A 20,813-nucleotide genomic window follows, 5' to 3' on the forward strand; every position below is an offset into this window, starting at 1 on the left:
TTGTGTGTGTGTGTGTAGCAACAGCATAAGAACTTACTCTCCCAGCACAACCAGCTTGTAGTGACATTGGAAGACCACAAGAGTGCACTAGCTGCTGCACAGGTCAGAAAGGAAAGCAGCTTCTATTAGCTCTAACCTTCCTTACAGCTAGTTTCTCCTAGTTCAGCTGACTGTAACCTTATGCATGTAGCCTTTCGCATGGGGAATTTGCAATTAGCAGAGTGCTGCATACTGCAGAGAAATGCATGAGTTTAAGGGTTGCTTTAAAGAAGCTGCAACAACTTATAGGGCTCTCAGGAGATACAAAGCTGTATTTGTAGGTCCCAGAGTGCATGTGTTATTGGTGAGAATCTCTGCGTTTATGGGAGCTGTAGAATTCCTTTCTTTCTGTCTTCTCTGATAGAACTTTTATTAGTTTAACATCTCTCTCTGACTTTCACATGCATCACTTTCAAAGACCTGGATGCTGATGTCTAATCAAGTTTCTTTTCATGTACGAGTAAGGCTATATACATCAGTGCAAGAGAGATGGGGCATATATATGGAGATATACAAGCTCCATTTGAAATTCAAATGTTTCCTTTTTTTAAAAAAAATCAGCAGCGTTGTCTTAGATGTTGGTTTCAAATGAACTGCCTGTGTAGCCTGAACTTTGCTAGGCTATGGCAAATTCAGTCAGCTGTACAACCTGTGTAGGTCACAGAGCTGGAAGCTGGGAGTAATGTTGGAGAAAGGAAGACTCTGGTGAAAGATGAGAGGGAAGGTAATGAGGCAGTGGGAAGTTACTTTTACTGCTGACTGAACTTTCTTCATCTGAGTGCTTTTCAAGGTCCACAAAATCATGAGTTGGATTAAAAGGATTTGGGGTTTTTTGGGGTTCTCTTTGTTTTGTGCATTGCTTGCAGATATTCAAAAGATAGGGAGAGACCAGGAAAATCTCTCATAGACTGTATAAAGATTCTTAATTTCCAGCATTAAGCATGCTGGAAGCTGATTGTAAGCTCTGTTCCCACTCTCCTTGTTAGTTACTTGGTATGTATTTGTAATAACTGAAACTCACCTAGGGCAGATCAGAGCCTGAGTTAAGGTCTACCGAAGCTAAAGGGAGGCTCCATTTATTTCTCCTGGTTTTGGATTTAGTTTTGTGTCACACAAAGCCTTTCTATCTGTAAGGAGAATGTGACGTTTATCATTTGGAGAACCTCATTCAAGTGGAGGATCTCCTGTAGCCTTTCAGAACAGAAGGTATTCAGCACACTCACATAGTTTCTCCTGCAAATCAGCTACAGAAAGCGCACAAGGGATTATTGCTTAGAAATACAGCTCTGTAAATTACCCTGCTATTTCTAGGTGTACTCTAGACATTAAGCATCAGTAGTCAATGCAGCACTAATGTATTTGCGACCTGAATCTTCAAGGCATTGCAATCTCTGTCCTTTTCCATAGCTCAAACAGCCAGACAGACTCTTTATACATTTTTATAAATCCTGTCTTTCTGCCAGCCTTAATACCTTTTAGGCTGTGGCCTTGAATCACAATGTTCAGCTTAGAATGATTTGTATGGTGAGATGGAGTACTTGAAGTCTGATTTAGACATGCACAGTTTAAATATCCCAGTGTGTTGGTCTCTCTGCATGAACAGGGGGAAAAATAAAAATCCAAGACCTGTGCATCTGTCTTTTGTTGAGTAAATACTATGTTTTCCTCTAAAATTTCATATTAGACTGTCCAACAGTTAATCAGGAAAGAGAAGTATCCCTCTGGAATGATGAAAGTAATTACTCTGCGTTCTGCTTTGCTTTTAGACCCGTCTGTTTTAAGGCTGCCTTAGTCTGTTGAGGATGCTTCGAGGTGCGCCTCGCTTCGGAGCTGTAACGCAATGCATCATGTCAATCTGTAGCACTGTGGATATTGTTTTGTATGAGTATTATGCATTGTTCATCGATGCATCGTGCCTGTCTGCTGTACTATTGATTGCTATGATACCACTGAACACACTGAATGACATGCACAGTAGCCAGATTATAAGCTGAGTTTTTAAATGACTTACGAAATGCACTTCAGATTTCAGAATAGCAAATGCTTCCACCATCTCCATGGAGCAACAGAGATGCCCTGCTGTGAGGCACTGCCTCTCTTATAAGCAGTTGGTCAGCTTTTATAAATCTTGCATTTCTCAATAAATTTTACTTTGTGACAAGCTTTCTTCTATGCCTATTGTATAGGCAGCGACCAGTCTTGCTTCTCATTCTGGATTTCAAGGCTTGAGGAAAATATTCTGATCTTGTACAGAGTTAAGCTGCGAATCAGAATACGTCCTACTGTTACATTTTAGAAAGACTTAAGAAATTTACATTTGGTCTTTTTTTCCTTTTTCCTTACTCTTTGCCAAGGGTGTTCTGTGACTTTTGTTGCCTCAGTTCTGTATCTTGTCTGTTGTCTTTTGTAACACCTGTCTGAATGTTGAGGATTTGGCATTTTCATGATGTGTATACGTACTAAAAGAATTGTGCTGCTTTTTACCAGTAAAGAAGCTGGGGTGCTCTGTTTCTCTCGCTTTAGTCTGCCAAGAAAACTGCATCGTCTCCTTTTGACAATTCTGCTTGGCATGAAAAAAACAAATCTTCATCTTTGTCCTATGGGGATTTTTCCAACATTCTTCGCATGCACGTGCACTTTGGCTGAAAAGATTATGATGAATCAATGCTGTTAGGTGCATGGAAGCGACCATTCTTAAAAGGTCTCACCCCTGCTACGCCCTGGTAGTTGCTGTGATGTGAATATTGAGTCTTTCTAGCATACGTCTTGCCAGCAAGCTGACTCTGGTGTCACTGTTTTATTAAGAAGTTGATTTGGACGTGGTATAATTAATGTGTTGACTTCAGTCCCAGGTAGAGGAATACAAACAGCTGAAGGACACACTGAACAAAATACCAAGTTTCCGCCAATCTGAGAAGTTGGAACCAAACGAACAAGCGGAGGTGCGGCTGCCATCTCCCCACAGTGACCTCCCAAAGCACAACGAAGCTGTGGCTGGAGAGCATAAAGAGGTATAAAACACTGACTTGCTACACAAGCTGTAGGAAATGGTTTCCATTTAGTAGAAATACTAGCTACATGCTTAACTTCCATTAGAAACATGCATATAGGGCTACTTGATGATGCTGTTGTATTGTGTAACAACTTGTTTTGGTATGCAGAGCCAAGAATCAGGTATTGATACCTTCTGGCAGGAAAGGTAGCATGTGCTAAGGCAGCCAGTTGGCTCTCCTGACTACAGTTTCAGTACTGCAGGTGGAAATAAAGGTATCTGTATCTGGTGCTTAGCTCTCCTGAAAATATTAAATCTGTAATATCTTGCACTTGTATAATGTTACGTGTTTTTCAGAGTGAGAAGCCAAAAGAGAGAGAAGAAATAAATAGCCAGGAGAGAGATGACAGAGCTGAGTCTCTACATCTACAAAGAAGGGCTAACGAGGGCCAGCATGCCAAAGAACTAAATATTCAGGAGCAACAAGAAGCTGGAGAGGATGATGAGCAACATGTTGATCAGGCTGAAGAAGAACGCAAAAAGGAACTTGAAGAGGAAGAAATGGAGCAGGCAGGTCAGCCTCAGCACTTAGAAGAGGAACAGGACCAAGTGCCAGAAGAGCATGAGTGGAAGAAACAGGAGCAGAAAGAAGAAGAAACCAACATATTGGGTGAACATCTTCCATCAGAGGTATGCAGCGCTTTTCTTACCTACTGGTTAATTAATTCACTCTTTAAATGGAGGCATTGCTCATCATCACTGGCCCTTGTACTTCGCTTGCCTGTTCCCAGGTAAAATTGGTGTAGCATTTATAGAAAATTTGGGATTCAAAGCACTTACACGCATAGGATCAGCACACGCTCACTGCTGTGCTTGCCAAGTGCAGCTTAATTAACATTAATTCTGCTGATAAAGAGCAACAGGTGGAAGAAAAGAGCAATCATTTTGAATCCTACGTTCTATTTTAAATTTGAAGCCTGTGGTAGGTAATGGAAAGTAGATCATGCTTATGAGCATGAATTGTAGAATAGCCTGAGCTGGAAGGGAATCGTGATCAGCACTTTGATGAGGAGGTGTCCTGCCATACTAATTTGATGAATCTCAGCAAATTGCAGCCTTTTCGGATATAACTTCCCTCTATAAGCACATTTCCATCCTAGTGTTCACTACCATTTAATAGGGAATTTAAACTGCAAAGTGAACAAGACTAAAATAGGGGAAATCAGTGTGGAGCAGTGGCAAGTCTTGCTCTGTGCAGCTCTAAATAAAACCACTGAGTGCTGGATTTATGCTCTAGATCAGATCTCTAAAGGAATATACATTTTACTGATTTCTTTCATATTTATTGAGTAGGAAAAGCGTGGCTTCCTGCAGTTTCTTCTCTTCTTTGCCATGTTCTCCACAAACATCCCCAAAACTCTCAAAGTCTGTTCAAAAAATTGATTTAAATTTAAACAAAGACAACAGATAATGAAATAACTTTGTAATAATTTTCTCCGTTGCCTACAGAATCTACATAATTTTCCCACTTCCTTTTGATGTCAGAAGTTTCTTCATGCTTCCTTCTGATCACTGAATATAGGATTTTAACCTATGACTAAAACATTTCTTTGGCAGGTAACACCGACAAAAGCTGTCACAAAAAGATATAAACCAGCCTACGAACAGCAACTGGAGCAGCAACAGCTTGCAGCCCAAAGAGCAGAGGAAGCCAATCAGCTCAGGGAACACCAGGAATCGCTGCACCAGCAAAGACTGCAAACGCAGCTGTTAAGGCAGCAACAGCTTCAAGAAAAAGAGCTTCAGCTACAGAGGGAGGCAGAGCAAGGAGAAAAATTCTATAAGAACCGACTGAGGTTAAATTGTTTTATGTGTGTTTGTAATGGACTGTGCATTGCATGGTCTGTGCTCTGGGTATTATGGCATCCACCACACCACCACTGAAAAGAGGCAAATTTAGTGTTACAAGTCTGGACTGTCCAGAAATTAAATCAAGTTAGCCTCATCTCTTCCTTTGTATGGATAAATCTGATTGCTGTTTTTAAGAGTGGAAGCTGGTTGGTTTTTTGTTTTGTTTTGTTTTTTCCCCTTTTAACATGGAAGCCTCTGAAATCTGTAGATATGAGAGTACACAGAAGTTAGCACAGGGAGTGCTCATTCTATAAAGAGCATTGTCTTTCAGGAAAGGTGATGCTAAAAAGTAACAGCTAATATAAAGCTAGACTGGAAAACGTTCTGGCAGGAGTTAAGAGAGGCAGAGATGCGGTATGGTTGTTTGTTTCTTGAAGCTAAAATGCTTTCTGAAGCCGAACTAATGAATTTGCATTTACTTTTCTCAGTCAGCAGGCTCGTTATGATAACATGGACCATGATATTGTTCAAGGGGAAGAAGAGCAAGGTATTCAGGAAGAAGAAGGAGGTAAGGTTCCCTCTGAACTGCCTTTCGTGCAAGGCTTTGATACTATTTCACATTCAGCTCAGATTCAGATGAAATATAAACAAGAAAAAATAAGCAGTTTAAAACCCCAAGCTCAAGTAACAGTGTTGGAACTGATTGAAATACAGGTTTACTAAAGATCATATCCATATTTCTGAAAGGAAAGGTGTCCTTTTGCTTAAGCTCCTTAGACTGGCATTTAAGTCTCTGTTACATTTATGGCTTTGCCTATGATTTTCTTTGATGTCTTCAAATTTAATGATCTTTTAGTATTAGTTTCCTTCTACAAGTAGAACAGCTCTGTTGGCATTACCTGCTTGGTAAGCTCTTTAGGAAGAAACTGCCTACTGCTAAAAGCACGTATGGAAGGTACTATGTGACACTCTTTCTTAAAAGGGCTACCTAGAAACTGCAGTAATACAATAATATCAAAAATTTGCCAGGTTATGAACATGACAACCAGCACCGGGACGAAGGTGAAGATGAGGATCAAAACAATGCAAATGAACAGCAGGAACCAGAGCATCAAGGAGAAAATCAGCAGGCTGATGAACCAGTGAGTATGAATTAAGATGCTATGGATTGCAATTGCTACTGAAATGAAAACCCAGAAGTCTCATCTAGCATAATTACACATTACAGAAATAAGGTGAAGCAGAGTTCTGCTGGGAAGACGAGTCTGACAGTTTGAAACTACATCCGAGATCTATTTAAGGTTGCTGTTTCTAATTTGGGAAGAAATGAAAGAGAGCTTTCTTGTTGGAAGCCAGTTGCTTTTGTAAATTCTTCTGATCTGTGCTTTAGGTAGAATAAAGGATTTGGTGACATTTTTATTAGATAAGAGGATGAGAGCCAACTTAATAACCACTGAAACCAGCTGGAGCCTTTCCATAGGAATCAGTGGTCACTAGATCAAAATCTTGTCAGTACCACAAAGCGTGAGTTCTTGAAAGGAGAACATAACTTCAGCACTGAAAGCACTCACAGTATGGATTGCAGGAGAATCTAGATGCAGGAGAATCAGTATCATGTCTTCCCCAAGTTCAATTTTTTTTATACAGTGTTATGGAAAATAAAACTTGTCATCTTTCCTTCCCACCCCATGAGCAAATTTAGTGGTATAGTAAATATTTTTAAAGGACCTTCATATCATTGGCTATAAAGATACTGGAAAGACTTCTACAATGTAAAGCAGAAAGAATATGCTCATTTTTGAATGGCAAAGTATGAAGACTAAGTATGTTGTGTTTTTTTTTTTTACTTTCTCATTCGTACAAACACAGATAAGGTCAATATTGTAAAACAGACTGGTATCAAAAGATCTCATCTCTTTTAAGCTGTGTACATTAAATTTTTAGTTTTTTTTTTTTTTGTCAGTTTTCAGACATTCAGTAAACAGAGTCACGCAGCCTATGTGGCTCTAACATATCTTGTGCTAAGGTAGCTTTCAAGTAAAATGGAATTTGACTGCAAGATTAAATGAATATGCATTTAACATTCATATCTGAAAAATACAGAAGGCAGCCATGGAAGATGTGAACCCTGCTGATGACCCTAACAATCAGGGAGAAGATGAATTTGAGGAGGCTGAACAAGAGAGAGAGGAAAATTTACCAGATGAAAATGAGAAGCACAAGCAGAACAGTGAGAAACAAGGGCATCCTGGAGTGGAAGAACACCTGGTGGTCAGTAAAGGGAAAGAAAGCACCTGTGGGTCCTCTGTAAGAGCAGCATTGCTTGATGAGAGAACACAACTCCAAATGTAAAGATCTATTTTCAACCATACATAGGTGAAAGTATGAAATTACTCCTGGTGATACACCAGTATGTTTTTCATGACTAGCTTTGCCCAGCAGGTTCTGTAATCTTATTCTTGGGGGTCTCTGTAATGACCTTCACACAAAGCACAGCTGGAGCCCCCGTTCATACAGTCTCTGTGTTTTTGTTTTGTTTTTCTTGCTGTGCTGCCTCCATGCCATCAGCACTCAATCAACTGTAAGCACTGGCATCCCTTTACCTCTGTGGCCATTCCACAGAATGCTGCACCTTTCAATTGTGTTCTAACTGTAAGCTCCTCTAGGCACAGATAATCTGTATTTTTATGGCATTGGTCTTTATTGGTGTGACCATTTCATTCTGATTAGCATGGAAAGTATTGCTTAATTTTGTGAAGTGATTTTTATCATAATCATTCTGCTGCCTATCTTTTAATTTAGGGCAAATCTAAATCTTATAGCCAGGCTATCATTAATGCTAATGAATGCTCTGTAACTTCTTATCCTATTATTTTTTTCCAATGCCTTTACGTAAAGTTTTTACTTTTAGAACAAGAATCTTTAACCCTTTGTCTTCGAAAATTAGTGGCTACGTACACAAAAACTGAATTTTCACATGATCTTTCTGCAGATGGCAGGAAATCCTGACCAGCAGGAAGATAATGTGGATGAGCAGTATCAGGAAGAGGGCGAGGAAGAGGTAAGAAAACAGATGTAAAGCATATGTGGATCAGATAGCATAGCAAATGTTCATTAACTTTCAAGGCTGGTATCTTTTATAACTGCAAAATGAACCCAAAGCACGTTGCCAACGGTAGTTTCTGACTTTATGAAACCTTGCTAGTGTTTGCCATTACTCTGCTGTGCACTGGTGGACACAGACACGGGTAGTGTCATTCCTGCTTATGTGCTGTGATTTGTTAGCCTTCTGTATAACACAGTGTTAATCGTGAAATAATTGAAAAGATTAGGCCATTGGCAATGCAAGGATAAAATCCTGCAAATCTGAAGCCCTTTGAAGGTCACTGCAAACCTCATTAACTTTGCACCTCTAATCACACATTGCTGTTCTGGGCAAACTGCTTTCTTGCTCAATTATTTACTGTTTAAGACCGACTTTGATTTATCTGTGCTCCTCCTAAGCATTGCAAGTTAGCCCCTACTGCTCTGCTTGTGGAGTCAAATAGGTAGAAATCTGTTAGCACATTGCTTTGAACTGGAGAAATAAAAGGAGGGAAAGGGAACTTTTCCTTCATATGTTGAATGGCATGGCCATTAACATGCACTACCCTGTATTGTGCTCTGCAGTTCTTCAGTACTTACCTAATCAATTGCTATTTTCTACTTCATACATAATGATTTACAAAACGGCTATTCATTATTCACTAATGGGGATTAGCTGGTATGCACTTAGAATTCAACAGTTCAAAAAGCAGTACTTAAATCAAACCAGTCATTAGGATCTGGGAATAGCTGGCATTTGGCAATTACTTTGGCTACAGGAAATCATTTGATGCACATTTCATAAAGGACTAGAACCAGCGTGCCTACTGGAAGCATTAATTGTAAGCAGCAACTGAATGGGTAATCAAGAATGAGGTAAGATGCTATAACTAGGAATAGTTTCTGTATTAGGTTGACTAAAATATTATACTCTGCTGTTGTTCAAATCTTTTTAAAATATCCCTCAGTGATTCAGGTTTGATAGCTCCTCATCTGCTAGCAGCAATAGCTAACCCCAAACAAAACGTTCACAAGCAGCTTTCATCTCCTGCTTAGAGAAACTGCTGAGCACACTGTCCTGCTACAATGAAGGCTGACAGAGAAAGGGAGAGAAAAGCTAAATAATTTGGCTGTTGCTGCTGCTGTTCAGGAGAATGTGAAAGGGAGCCCTGCTGGAAGTAGCACTCATGTTCTTGATGTTTATGAGGGGTAGGAGGCAGCAGCGAGTAGCAAATGCTTTCCAGCTAAGTGAAGTGGCTGTTTTCCACTGGGGGAGCTGAAAGGCCTTAGGGAAGCATCATACCCAACTTGTAGGTCACCATTTGAGGAATATGTGCACAAAAGCTTACAGTTCTTCAACAGAAAATCAAGTTTACTTCTTTGTAATTTGCACCTACATACAAAAGGACATGGAAGTGAGGGAAAGTGCTGACAGAAAAGAAAGGACAGGGTTGAAAGAGACTGTTCTTCCACTACCAATCCCTGCTTACTCTTGTGAAGTTTTCCAAGAGCGGTTATGAGCAGTTTCATGATTTGTGCTTTCTTTCCTTTAACCTCTCCATGCCCTTACTTCTTTTTAAAAATCTTTATTCTGTGAAGATGAGCACACTGATGCCACAGGCTAAACTTAAAAAAAAAAAAGGTAAAATGTACTGAACAGCTCTGTGCTCTTCAGATTCAGGAAGATTTGACTGAGGAGAAGAAACGAGAACTGGAACGCAATGCTGAAGAGCCATATGGTGAAAATGATGAAAATGTAAGTGCTGCGTAAACCCATAAACTCAGTGGGTGACATGACAGGATTAAACACTTAACACAGCTGCGATTGTGTCACAGTGACATTGCATAATCACGGTTGTAACTTTCCTCAGATTATAGACCTTGAATTTTTACACTTTATCTGAACTTACTTTTGCTCATCCTTCCACTCCCACATCCACAGTTGGTGCTCGGACACCTTTGGAAAGCTTTTCCTATGCCTGAAAAACAGCAACAACAAACTCTAGCTGCTTCATTTTTTCTTTTCCTTAATCTCCTCTCATTGCCCCAGAATGAGGGAACTGCCACTTTCATGGAATCTGATTATTTTTCTTTTAATAAATCAGGGAGATGAAAAGAATAACGGGGAAACAGATCAAGAGCAAGAAATGCAAGACGAGAACAACCATCAGAAGGAAGTTCATGAAGAAAATTACGAGGAGGAAGAAGAGGAGGAAGAGGAACGTGGAGCTGCTGCAGCAAAAACACGGAGACGAGGGGAGATGTAGTCCTCACTTTTTGGTAGCACACACATTCCTGATTTTAAGAAAAACTTTGTTGGGATGTTTAAGTCCCAAAATAAGTTTGTGTTTTACTTTTTTACTTTTCTATTAGATGCTCTCATATGTTTATATGAATACAGTATTTTGATACTCTAGATTAGGATTTCTTTTCTATTAAAGATGTACATAAGCAGACATCATGCAGGTTTCATTTTTCATCCTTCAGGGCATGTTTTAAGAGGCCAATCTGTAATACACTTCCACTTTATCCAAGCCTGACAAACACTTGGTCTAATTTCAGATACGCTTAACATCTGAAGAAATACATCTAGTGCCTAAGCCCAGTCAGCAGTCAATCCAGCTCTGTCTCCCTTGACACCACTCACATGACTAATGGCTGGCCAGCTATCTGTGAGGCACAACCTGCAGTGTTCCTGAAGGCCCACAGGTAGTTTCATTCATTATAATCTCATGAGATTCTTCAAATCCTTGAAGATGAGCACATGCCCAGCTATTTATGGGACCAAGCCTCTTACAGATGCAGGACAGTTATAAAATATGCAAGTTTTACAAGCCTTCAAAATACAGCCAGGTTAACAGCTGCTCATTTTGGCAGCTGTTTATATACAGCTAAATTATGCATTTATTTTAATAAATATTACCTTATTACCTAGGTACTTCAATTACATGCACTACATAGCAGCTAATGTAAATGGTGCTATGCTGAGATGCGAGCTAGGAACCTATTTAGACTTGATGATCCTTCATGACAAATCAAAACACTACAGCTGTCACATGAATTAAGATTTACAGAAGGAGCAATTTTGTCATCCTAGCTAATATATTAAAAATGTGACCTAGTAGCTGTAATTAGATCACCTTCATGACATGCTTTCTGGAGACTGGAGAGAGGGTTAAGGCATTTAAAATGAGTTGGTGTGATTTGATGCCAGATGCTGAACTAATTTATTTTTAAGTCTAAGCTGGAAAGATTTCTGTGTCCTCTAGTGTGAAAAATCAAATGAGAGACAAATAGCACAGAAGTTTTTTGAACAGCAAGCATCTCTAGCACTACATGCCTGGATGCAATGGAAAAGGGGTGGGGAATGATGCAAAAATTGTGCCTTGGTGTAAGCTACTATGAACATAATCACAGTGCATGAATATATACAATATTTGTATTGGTACAGACCATGGTTATTTAATATATGTTGTAAGGAGAGTGGGAATCTGGATTTCCTAGGCCATGCCCCATTGCTGGAAATGAGGCACGCAGTAGCTCCCCTTAGGAAGTGTGTGTTAATATATAAAAGGAGAAGGTTTGGGATTTTTCCCTTTTTAAATAACGATGCATAGCAATGGTTTTAGTTTAACTTTTGATATGAATGTAATTTAATTCATTTTTCTACTAACTAACTCAATTACATTATGTTTTATAGTTGGTTTCCATTCTCGGTAATTTTCCTGAATGTCTCAGACACAGTGCTTATGTTTCATAGGAATATTTTTGTCAGCAAGTACTTTGGGTTTTTAGTTACCATAAATCAGAATTACCTTATGTATAAAAAAAAGTTTACATGATACTGTAAAATGTATAATATGTACATAATCCTCAGAATACAATTATTTTGGTAAATTGGCCTGTATTTTTAATGTCACTGTTGCAGTATTTAATTATTTGAGGCATAATAAAACTTGACTGCAGTCAATAAGCTGGAATATAGTCACTGATTTTTCACAAGTATGAAGTGATGTGTTCATACTTCAACATCTCTTAACCTTTCTATCAAGTGAAAGTCGATGACCAGCTGTCCTCTGCCCAACCTGTGGTGTAGGAACCAGTCAGTACTGTGTGTTCAAGTAGGAGGAGAGTCCTCCCTCATCCTGTGGCTCCTCCATTACCCTGTGGCAGAAGGCTAAGGCTGTAACTATGGAGGTAGACGTACAAATATTAAACTCAAGCTTACCATGGGAATACAAAGGGCTCTGTCTTGCACAGTATACACTTCATTTATTTTAATGGAAACAGCATCACTTGTTACGGAATGGAGATGCTGGTGGAGAGGCAGAGGACAGACTCATCTGTCTACCTACAGTGTGGATTGAGCCAAAGTCATCTGCAGATGATCTACACTATCTCCACCTTCATAGTGTCCTCACATTGAAATAAGCTGCTGCTCTTTTCCCCAAGTCAAGAAAGCAATTGCTTGAGCAATTTTCTGCTGATGTATGGAGTTAAATGAGCATTTATCCACTCTGCTGGAATTTGGGCCATGCTGCCACCAATGCCCTTGGGCACAGTGCATGTTTATTAAGCAGCTGTGATGATGCCCTTTTGTTTTCTGTCAGGCTGTGAGGCTTTGCTTGGCTAACTTGTCACTCCAGCAGAAGTCCAGAGTGACAACAAAACTCTGCCCATACTTGGGAGCTGCAGAATAAGGGCTCCTATTATGTACTGTATGAGCCAGTGTACACAGCAGATGCAATATTTACTTCAGTAAGCAAAACAAGTTCACATTTACTGTCAGAAGGCCAAGAAAGTCTTAATGAAAGCTTGTTCTATCCTTCACCAAGAGCCTATTCACTCCAGAGAAAAGTTACTTGACCAAAGCTCAACAATCTGAATAGGGTTTTAGCCTTAGCTGACAACAGCACTGTGCAACCCGTAACTCCCAGCTCCCACTACAGCACAGTGTGGTGGGGCTTTCCCAGGGCTTCCCAGCCCAGCTGCTGGGGGTTGGCATAGCTCACAGCATCACTCCACGACTTCCAGAAGTTTTCATAAGCACAAACCACACGAATACAACTATAACCACTCACCCTGAGCTGCCAGATTCTGTCTCCTTTGCCTGATGCACAGCACTCAGTGCCAGACCCTGAGGTCCCATTTGGTAGATCAGCAACTGGTGTGAATACAAATGCTTGCCTCGTTGCTATCCCCACAGTTCTGGGATACGGGGAGTAGTGACTACTTTGCTGATCAATAAATTAATGGATCTATGTGGAAAAAATAAACTGGAGATGCCCCACAGCTGCAGCCTTTGTGCCTTATGAAGGTGAAAGGCAGACTTGCTAGTTTTTGAGCCACCACGAATTAACTCCTCCTGCCTAATGATAAATTGAGAAAACAGCCAAGAGGATTTTGCTCTGGCCACAAAATATGTTAAAAACAAACAAACAAAAAAACCCACACACCCAGTGGAAAAAAATAAAACTCAGCAGGATTCATTCTGTAGACCAAGAAATCCTCCAGTGACTCAGGTGGAATATGACTGCTCTACCACTCACGTCACTGCAGTGAGTGCCCCTTGCCACGTGGCTTTGAACATCTGAACATCAGCAGTGGGAACCAGATGTAGGCTGGAGGCTGCTGCCAGGTGTGGGCAGAGCAACTCAGCAGCAGTGTGCAAACTGCTCTTGCCCTGCATGGATCTGCCTGACCCAAAGCCATGACCACAGCCTAACTTCAGGCTTACTCGAAGGTGAGCCGGCTCTGCTTTAAAGCAAGCTGTAGAAACTCACTGTGATTAAAAATGAAACAAAATGATATAATTCTCACTGAAGTACAAACAAGTTTCTGACAAGTTCTATATGCTTTTGCTGCCCGTTTCCGTGACAAAGGATCTTTAGAGCCATCACTGACCAAGATGACCTTCATGCAGTTTTTCAAATCTGAGCACATAAAACATGTTTACTCTGCAAACTTTTTATTCTGCTGCCAGCAGGGAATAAATGTATACTATTACAATGGAAATCATTGCAGAGTGAAGGGACTGAGAAACTCAGAGCAAAGTACCCAGACCAAGACAAAAAGTTGCACCCAGTGCCTTTGACACATAGGCTCCAACTAGGCTGCCCTTCCCCAGTTCTTGCAGGTTCAGACCCAAAGTCATTCATTATTTTCTCATCATTATCATTTCTGAAGTGATATAACTCCGATAGGAAGAATGTATTTTTAAGCTTTTCTTAGAGCTTTAGCACATTAAAGGGATTCACCAGCTCTGTTATATTTGGGAGGTCAGTTGACAACACGAGCGGCGCCATCACTTGTTGCTACCTGCTGAAACACACAACAGAAAATCCACAAGTGATACTGTCTTTAACCTGTGATTCCTTGAAAACACCATCCTTTCACTTGAATACTTGGTTCTCAAAGCTTCTTTTCTTTGCAAATCTTAAATAATTTAAAAAAAAACATCAAACCCAGTCTTAAAGGGAAAAATAGAGGCAAGGCAGCACAAGTGATTCGGAGAAGATTTTTCAAGAGGAGAGCTGAGAAAGGGAATCCGACTGCCCTGATTCCTCAGCTCAGCCCCAGAGCCCAGCAAGCTGTGAGCGCTGGAAGCCACCTACTTCTTCTTCCCATATGCTTGTAGAATCTTCCAAGGATGGAAACTGAGGTCCTGAGCCCCCTCTGTGTGTGATTTTATGCTGGCATCTCTCTATAGCCTGCTGACTTTGACCATGAATTTGTATAGTGTCTGATGGAAACATCTTTCTCCTTGTGGAGGGTTTTGGCTGACAACAGGAGTAAGTTAGCACAGTTCTACTGCTGCAAGAGCCCTGGTTCATGCCAGAGCTGAGCTGACCATGTTACATTTGTCTGCAAGATGCAATTAAGAACCCGGCCTTGTACTGAAGCAGATAAAGAAGGTCAGCTTTAATGAAAGGTTAAACTTCACAGGGAATTTTGTACACTGCCCGTTGCCAGCCTCGCAAAATGTCATAGATGGCATTTTGGAAAAGGCAGTCTTAATTACTGAACAAATTGTACTGTTATCTGTTATCAGAACAAAATAGCCGAAGTTGTGTAAAAATGAGATTAGGAAATTAATTCACAAACTGGCTGGGGAGCGTTGTGCCACTGGTGTCAGAGGATGGCAAGATCTAAGTGCTGCCTCAGATCTCCCCCAACACACCAAGCGTCACAGATTTAAGACCTTTGCAGATAATGGCACCATAAGATTCAACCAAACTTCAGATTTGGGCTGTGCATATCTCACCTGCATTGTTAGTGGAACATCTGCCATATAGGAATTATAATCAGTGCTGCAAGGAGCGAAGAAAAGAAGAGATAATCAGAAGGGAAAGCATGGAAAAAGAGGGATTGTTTGTATTTTAGGAAACTTCTAAAGACCCAGAAGCCCTAGCTTCCCAGAAGAGTCACCTGGCTCTCCTTGGCGTGTTAAAGGTGTGATTTTTTTTGACCCCGTGTACAGCATCACACACGCAAGGTTTACAACCTGCCACGGCCTGCCTGTATTTTAAGCCTCTTTCTGTATGACAAACCCATGTTTTGTTCAACTGGTTCATGTTGACACAGATCAATTGCAAATCCAATGATCCGCTAATTCTTTTGGCAATTAGAACTTCCCACAGCCAAGTGCACACTGACACAGAACCTCACTGCTCTGTTTGCTCACACCGCTCAGTATCAGTTGGACTTGATGACCTCGGGGGTCTTTTCCAACCTTGATGATTCTATGATCTCAGCCTGCTCGAAGGCAGCTGAGCTCTGAACTTCATTCCTTTCACAGAGAGCACAAATCAACACGAGTACAGCACAGAGTCAGATCTTAGCTTTCAGAAAGTTTGCTTTCTGGTTACTTGTCTGCAAGGATGGTATTTTTCTTGCCAATGCTGTTTCCTTGGGCTGGCTCTGTCTAGGAGCTGGGCAGCTGTCAGTCTGGCTGCTCAGGGCATTGCAGAGCTCTGTCTCAGTCTCTGTTTGCTGATCATTCAACCACCAATTAATGCCCCATCTGTAGAGGAGCTCAGCACCACCATAAGCTGCCATATCACTGCAGAGCATCAGCTGCTGACAGAGCTCAGACCCCAAATGCCTCCCTGCCTCTAAAACCTGCAGAATTACTGCACACAAGAAAAGCACAGAGAAAGCATCCACCCTCGCAAAGGGTCTTTGATTCCTTCTGATTCCACAAAGCTCTATCACATGTTGTGTCACCAGGCCAATACCTAACAGCCCCATTTCCAGAGAGTGGAACCACTGACCTACTCCATCCTGCACAAGGCAGGACAGTCAGACTTTTAGGTATTTCTCCCCCATCCCTCACAAGACTTGTGTCCATATGGGAATCATCTCTCATATAACGTCAGTGCCAATGGATTGATGTGCCATCTCTTGCTATACAAACCACTTACAGTGCTCTCAGAAAGCACCTGATCACTGCAGGACTTGCTTTTACCTACTGACAGCAAGCATGCCAACAGCCAACGTAATGCAATACCTAATAAGAGGATTAAGTAGAGAGGATTTCTCTTTAATATTGCATTAGCAAAGGCAGATACCTTCCCTGCCCGTTCTAACTCCCTCACAGGATACGATGTCCATGCTTGTAAGGGAAGCTTACTGACATCTGAGCAGCTGATAAATCTGGCTTTGTTTTTAATGACCCCAAGAGCTGTTCCCACATGCTCACATAATCTTACCAACAATTTACCCTCATAAATTAACAAGTAGCCTTGGGGCTTTTTAACCCTAGAAGCTAATTTAGATCCTTTGCTTTCTCCTGGTTGTAAGTGAAGGCTCAGGGCAGCCAGGGCTGCACCTCCCCAGCCCAGCAGCACATTGCAGGAGGGATGCAGCCCCTGTACAGGCAGTCCTGACACTTTGACCCTAAGTAAAAAGGCCTCAAAAAGGAAAAAAGGATGAACTGAGTGTCATAGCTCCTGGATCAGAGTAAATGTTTTTGTGTCTCTGCTGCTAAATACTGCTTGACATTTGCAGTTGTTTTCCCTTCTCTGCTTCAATTTGTTGTTTCTATAAATGAGTGGGATGGCACTTTGCTGTCATACAAGCCCTTGATCAATAAGAACGTATTAAAGATTAATATGTAAGAGCATTAAAGCAACCACGCTATGCTAATGGCTCCCACCTAAATACCATGGAATGCTCCATAGGTCTTTGAGCCCTTAAACAAAGGGCTGGCAAATCACAGATATCCGAGAAAGAAAACAGAATTACATTCTGAGATGACACACTGGGCAGTTCCCATAAAAATCAATGGGAGAGCATGGCAATAAATTGCTGGGGAGATGAGCTTTATTTCATGGCTCATAAGTGAGGATGGAATGCTACCGACCTGACAGCAGTTCTCAGAGGGCTGACCTCACACACTGCAGTATGTGGGGATGCAGGGGGGGAACATGGCATCACTTGGTCAAGCTGCACAAATATCTGAGCTGTGGGGTTCACCCAACATCCAGCTGGTGCTTCAAGCAAACAAATTATTCACTAATAATGCCACTGCTCCACTTTAAAGAAGGAGGAACAGAGAAGGGAGGCAGCGTGCCTGAAAACAAATAAAATTTATGACAAAGCAACAAGCTGAAACAGGACCAGGGTTCCCACATGCCTTGAAATTTGTGTCCCAGGCCAGATCCTAACCAAAGCAGAAAGATGGGGCTAGCTGGTTTTGTGTTAGGAAAATTGTTAACACATGGCAGTCATCAAATAACACTGGCAGCAATTGCAGAGCTACAAAATACATTATGAGAGGAGAAGATGTATATTTGAAAGACTGGGAGTTTGGAGGCTGTGCTGTGCTCACTGAGCTGCTGGAGTGGCTGAATGCGAGGGAAAATACATGTTAATATGCAAGGTGTCCTGCAAACACGAGTAGCTTTGCTGCTCCCTTGGCTTGCTGGCAGAACATTTCTCTGCCCTCGTATGCCAGACGCTGAGCATGTGCCAATAAATTCTCTTTCTGGATTACCATACAAATGGCTTGTTTTGATGCTGGCTGCTCACTTCGGGAGCCTACTGCCATCCTCCAGATTCATTAACAGTAAAAGCCAACGGGGGATCTACACAAATTAGTATTTTGTGGACATATCTAGAGATAAAGGTCCATGGGGACAATAGATAGCATTAAGTAAGGTATACAAATCCCTGAGGTTCAGAAAAAATTAAAAAAAGATTTAAGGCTCACCACCTACTCTTTAATTTCCTTGCACAAAGGAGATCTTTTTATCTGACAGTGAAAAACATGAGCTCCCAAAGTCTCAAGACAACAAATAAACCCAAAACACGAATGCACTTCTCTTCCAGCCAAGTTCCTAGCCTTATCCTCTCCCCAGACACCGCTCTTGCCTTCAGCTCCCCCCTTCAGGCTGCCAAACCCACATGCAGCCCCAGCTGGGCAGGCGTTTCCATCCATCTCCACCTGATTTTCAACCATTTACTTCTTCCATATCATTTCTTCCTGATAATGATTTCTTACTGCCCTCCAAAAGACATTTGAATCTGTTTTCCCAGTTCACGCGGCACAATAAATTATCAGGAATCAAATTAGCTATCAAAAGGCTAATAGACTTGCTCCTTCAAGGGCTAAATTAGTTTTATCACACTTTATCTGGAAGAGGGGAGCTCTAAAAACAGGTTTTGTTCCTCATTATGTACACTGAAGCCTATCTTCAGCAGCCACTCAGGGGACCAAGAAAAGTCAGTAGCTCAGCACAGATGGCCTTGAACTAAAGGTCAAACAAAAGAGCATGAAAAACGTGGAAATACTTTAAAATTGCTCTTTCAGACAGCAGCTACTGGTTGAGTAACTTTTCTGTGTGGGCTTCACCATCTTTGAAATGCCTTCTCAGTATTACTGCATTCAATTTAAGCCTGCAATAAATACTTTTTTTGTTTGTTTAGTTTTGCTGTGTGATCTAAGTGGGATTTCTGGTGTCTCTCAATAAAGAAAATACATGTGTGTGCTTTACTGTGAGAGGCTTAGGAAATAGAGAAGATTTTCTATGATAATAAAGCAGGCTGGAGTCTCTATTATGTAGAACAAGTTAAATACAAAAGCCCTCAAAAACCAGTCTACAATAAATACTTTTCCCTGTATATAATATCGTGATCCCCATTGGCAGCTGAGTGGATGATGAGCCTACACTGGTTGTCACTACATCAAGAAAAAGCGGTGGGTAAAATTGTCTTAAATGCCTTTCCAGCTTGTCAGCTGATATCTGAGCAAAATAGCGTATTCTTTGTATTTCTTTGACATTACCACTTAAATACTGCTCTCCAGTCTCAGCTTAGTGCTACACACTGTGCAGTTTGTATTTAATATACTTGTTAATACAGAGACTGTGTGAAAATTGAGATCCCAGGTGTAACCACTCATGAATCTCAACCATTTGTGAGCCACATCAGTCAGCTACGAGACCAGAAGTCCTTCCAGCACAGGACCTGCTCTTCTCTGGGAGAGGCTGGACCAGAGAGGCCCATGCCTTGAACACTCCTCTGATCTGACATTCATAGTAAGAATCATTAAGGTTGGGAGATACCTTTTAAGATAAACCCCAACCCATCCCACCACGCCCACTGACCATATCTTTCAGTGCCACATCTCCATGGTTCTGGATCATTTCCAGGAATGGTGACTCCACCACCTCCCTGGGCAGCCTGTGCCAGTGCATCATCACTCTAAGAAGAAATCTTTCTTAATACCCAACCATCAATTTTCTGCAGTGATCCACCACAATCATCCCATCATAAGCACTACAAGTTGCCCTATCCCATCCTCAACAAATTCCACCAACACATCCATGAGATCAGCAGCAAGAACAGCTCATCTTCCCCCTCCTCCCCCCCTCCCAAACAGAGGAATGGGAATATTGAGATGGCTTTATTTAAAAATGAGCATCACTGTGCAAAGCTGGTAGGAGCAGTTCATGATAGTAGATTCATTAAAGCTGGAAAAGACCACTGAGAAGACTTAAACCAATTATTGGCCCATCACTACTTCACACATAAACTGCGCCCCTCAGCACCACTTCTCAGTTCTGCAGTATTTGTTGGGAGCTGAATACTTCCGGGCAGAAATGGCACTTTGTGAGTCAGGATACCCTTAAGAGGAACATCTAGTTAATTCTAGGACATGCCATTGACAGTGCAGTCAACTGGGAGATCCAATGGGCTTAAGGAAGAAAGAAAGAACATCAAATTGCAGCTGATTATTATTGCTAAAAAAAAAGTCAGCATTTCTCTATGAAATCAGTGCTGCTTTTTTTTTTTTTCCTGTGGATTGAACAAAATCTTTTTATTTTCCCATTCGTTTCAACTTTTGACGATGGCATTGCAGTTCATTGGCAGCTGCAGCTCTGCTCTCGTTGGAGAATTCAGATCATATTATTTAGCCCCTCAAATATTAATTGCTATGTCAATTTCTGGTGCTCACAAAGATTTCTGTCTAACAGGTAAGCCAGTTCTGTGAATATCTTCACTTCCAATCACTGTGTTTTGTCAGAACAGAGATAGACCCTGAAAGTAATAAAAGGAGATTTAATAGTGAGTAACTACAATTAGCACTGAGGGAGTTGCAAAGCCCCCTGCTTTGGGAATGAGCCGTGAAAGGGCTGGTGATACACAGACTTGCCCTTCACCAGTCTGTAGACAGGAGCAAGAGCTAAGCATATCTGAGAAACCCCATTCATTTTCTTTGAAAGATTGTACCTTGGCTCTACTGCAAATAGCACACCATCCATCCGTGCAGCCCTATCTTAGACTAAAGGATGCATCTCCAAGTAAATTAGAAAAACAATTTATTCTAAAGAAAGTGATGAAT

The 20,813-nt window shown here is 41.2% G+C and overlaps 1 protein-coding gene across 2 annotated transcripts in view; it reads left to right on the plus strand.

The window, feature by feature from the left end:
• The window catches only part of GOLIM4 (golgi integral membrane protein 4), a 27,409-nt gene extending 15,463 nt beyond the window's left edge, over positions 1 to 11,946 (plus strand). The window contains exons 7-16 of one of the 2 annotated variants that reach the window (XM_010716958.3): positions 19 to 102; positions 2,886 to 3,050; positions 3,389 to 3,721; positions 4,649 to 4,887; positions 5,371 to 5,450; positions 5,912 to 6,024; positions 6,986 to 7,153; positions 7,875 to 7,943; positions 9,642 to 9,722; positions 10,072 to 11,946. In XM_010716958.3, coding sequence (XP_010715260.1) covers positions 19 to 102; positions 2,886 to 3,050; positions 3,389 to 3,721; positions 4,649 to 4,887; positions 5,371 to 5,450; positions 5,912 to 6,024; positions 6,986 to 7,153; positions 7,875 to 7,943; positions 9,642 to 9,722; positions 10,072 to 10,233 — 1,494 coding nt within the window. In that variant the 3' untranslated portion in view covers positions 10,234 to 11,946. The remainder of the gene's footprint in view (positions 1 to 18; positions 103 to 2,885; positions 3,051 to 3,388; positions 3,722 to 4,648; positions 4,888 to 5,370; positions 5,451 to 5,911; positions 6,025 to 6,985; positions 7,154 to 7,874; positions 7,944 to 9,641; positions 9,723 to 10,071) is intronic. The other variant, XM_010716959.3, reaches the window with a different exon arrangement.
• Positions 11,947 to 20,813: the final 8,867 nt, after the last annotated feature.

This window comes from Meleagris gallopavo, chromosome 11 (genome assembly GCF_000146605.3).
Source record: "Meleagris gallopavo isolate NT-WF06-2002-E0010 breed Aviagen turkey brand Nicholas breeding stock chromosome 11, Turkey_5.1, whole genome shotgun sequence".
Taxonomy (NCBI): Eukaryota; Metazoa; Chordata; class Aves; order Galliformes; family Phasianidae; genus Meleagris; species Meleagris gallopavo.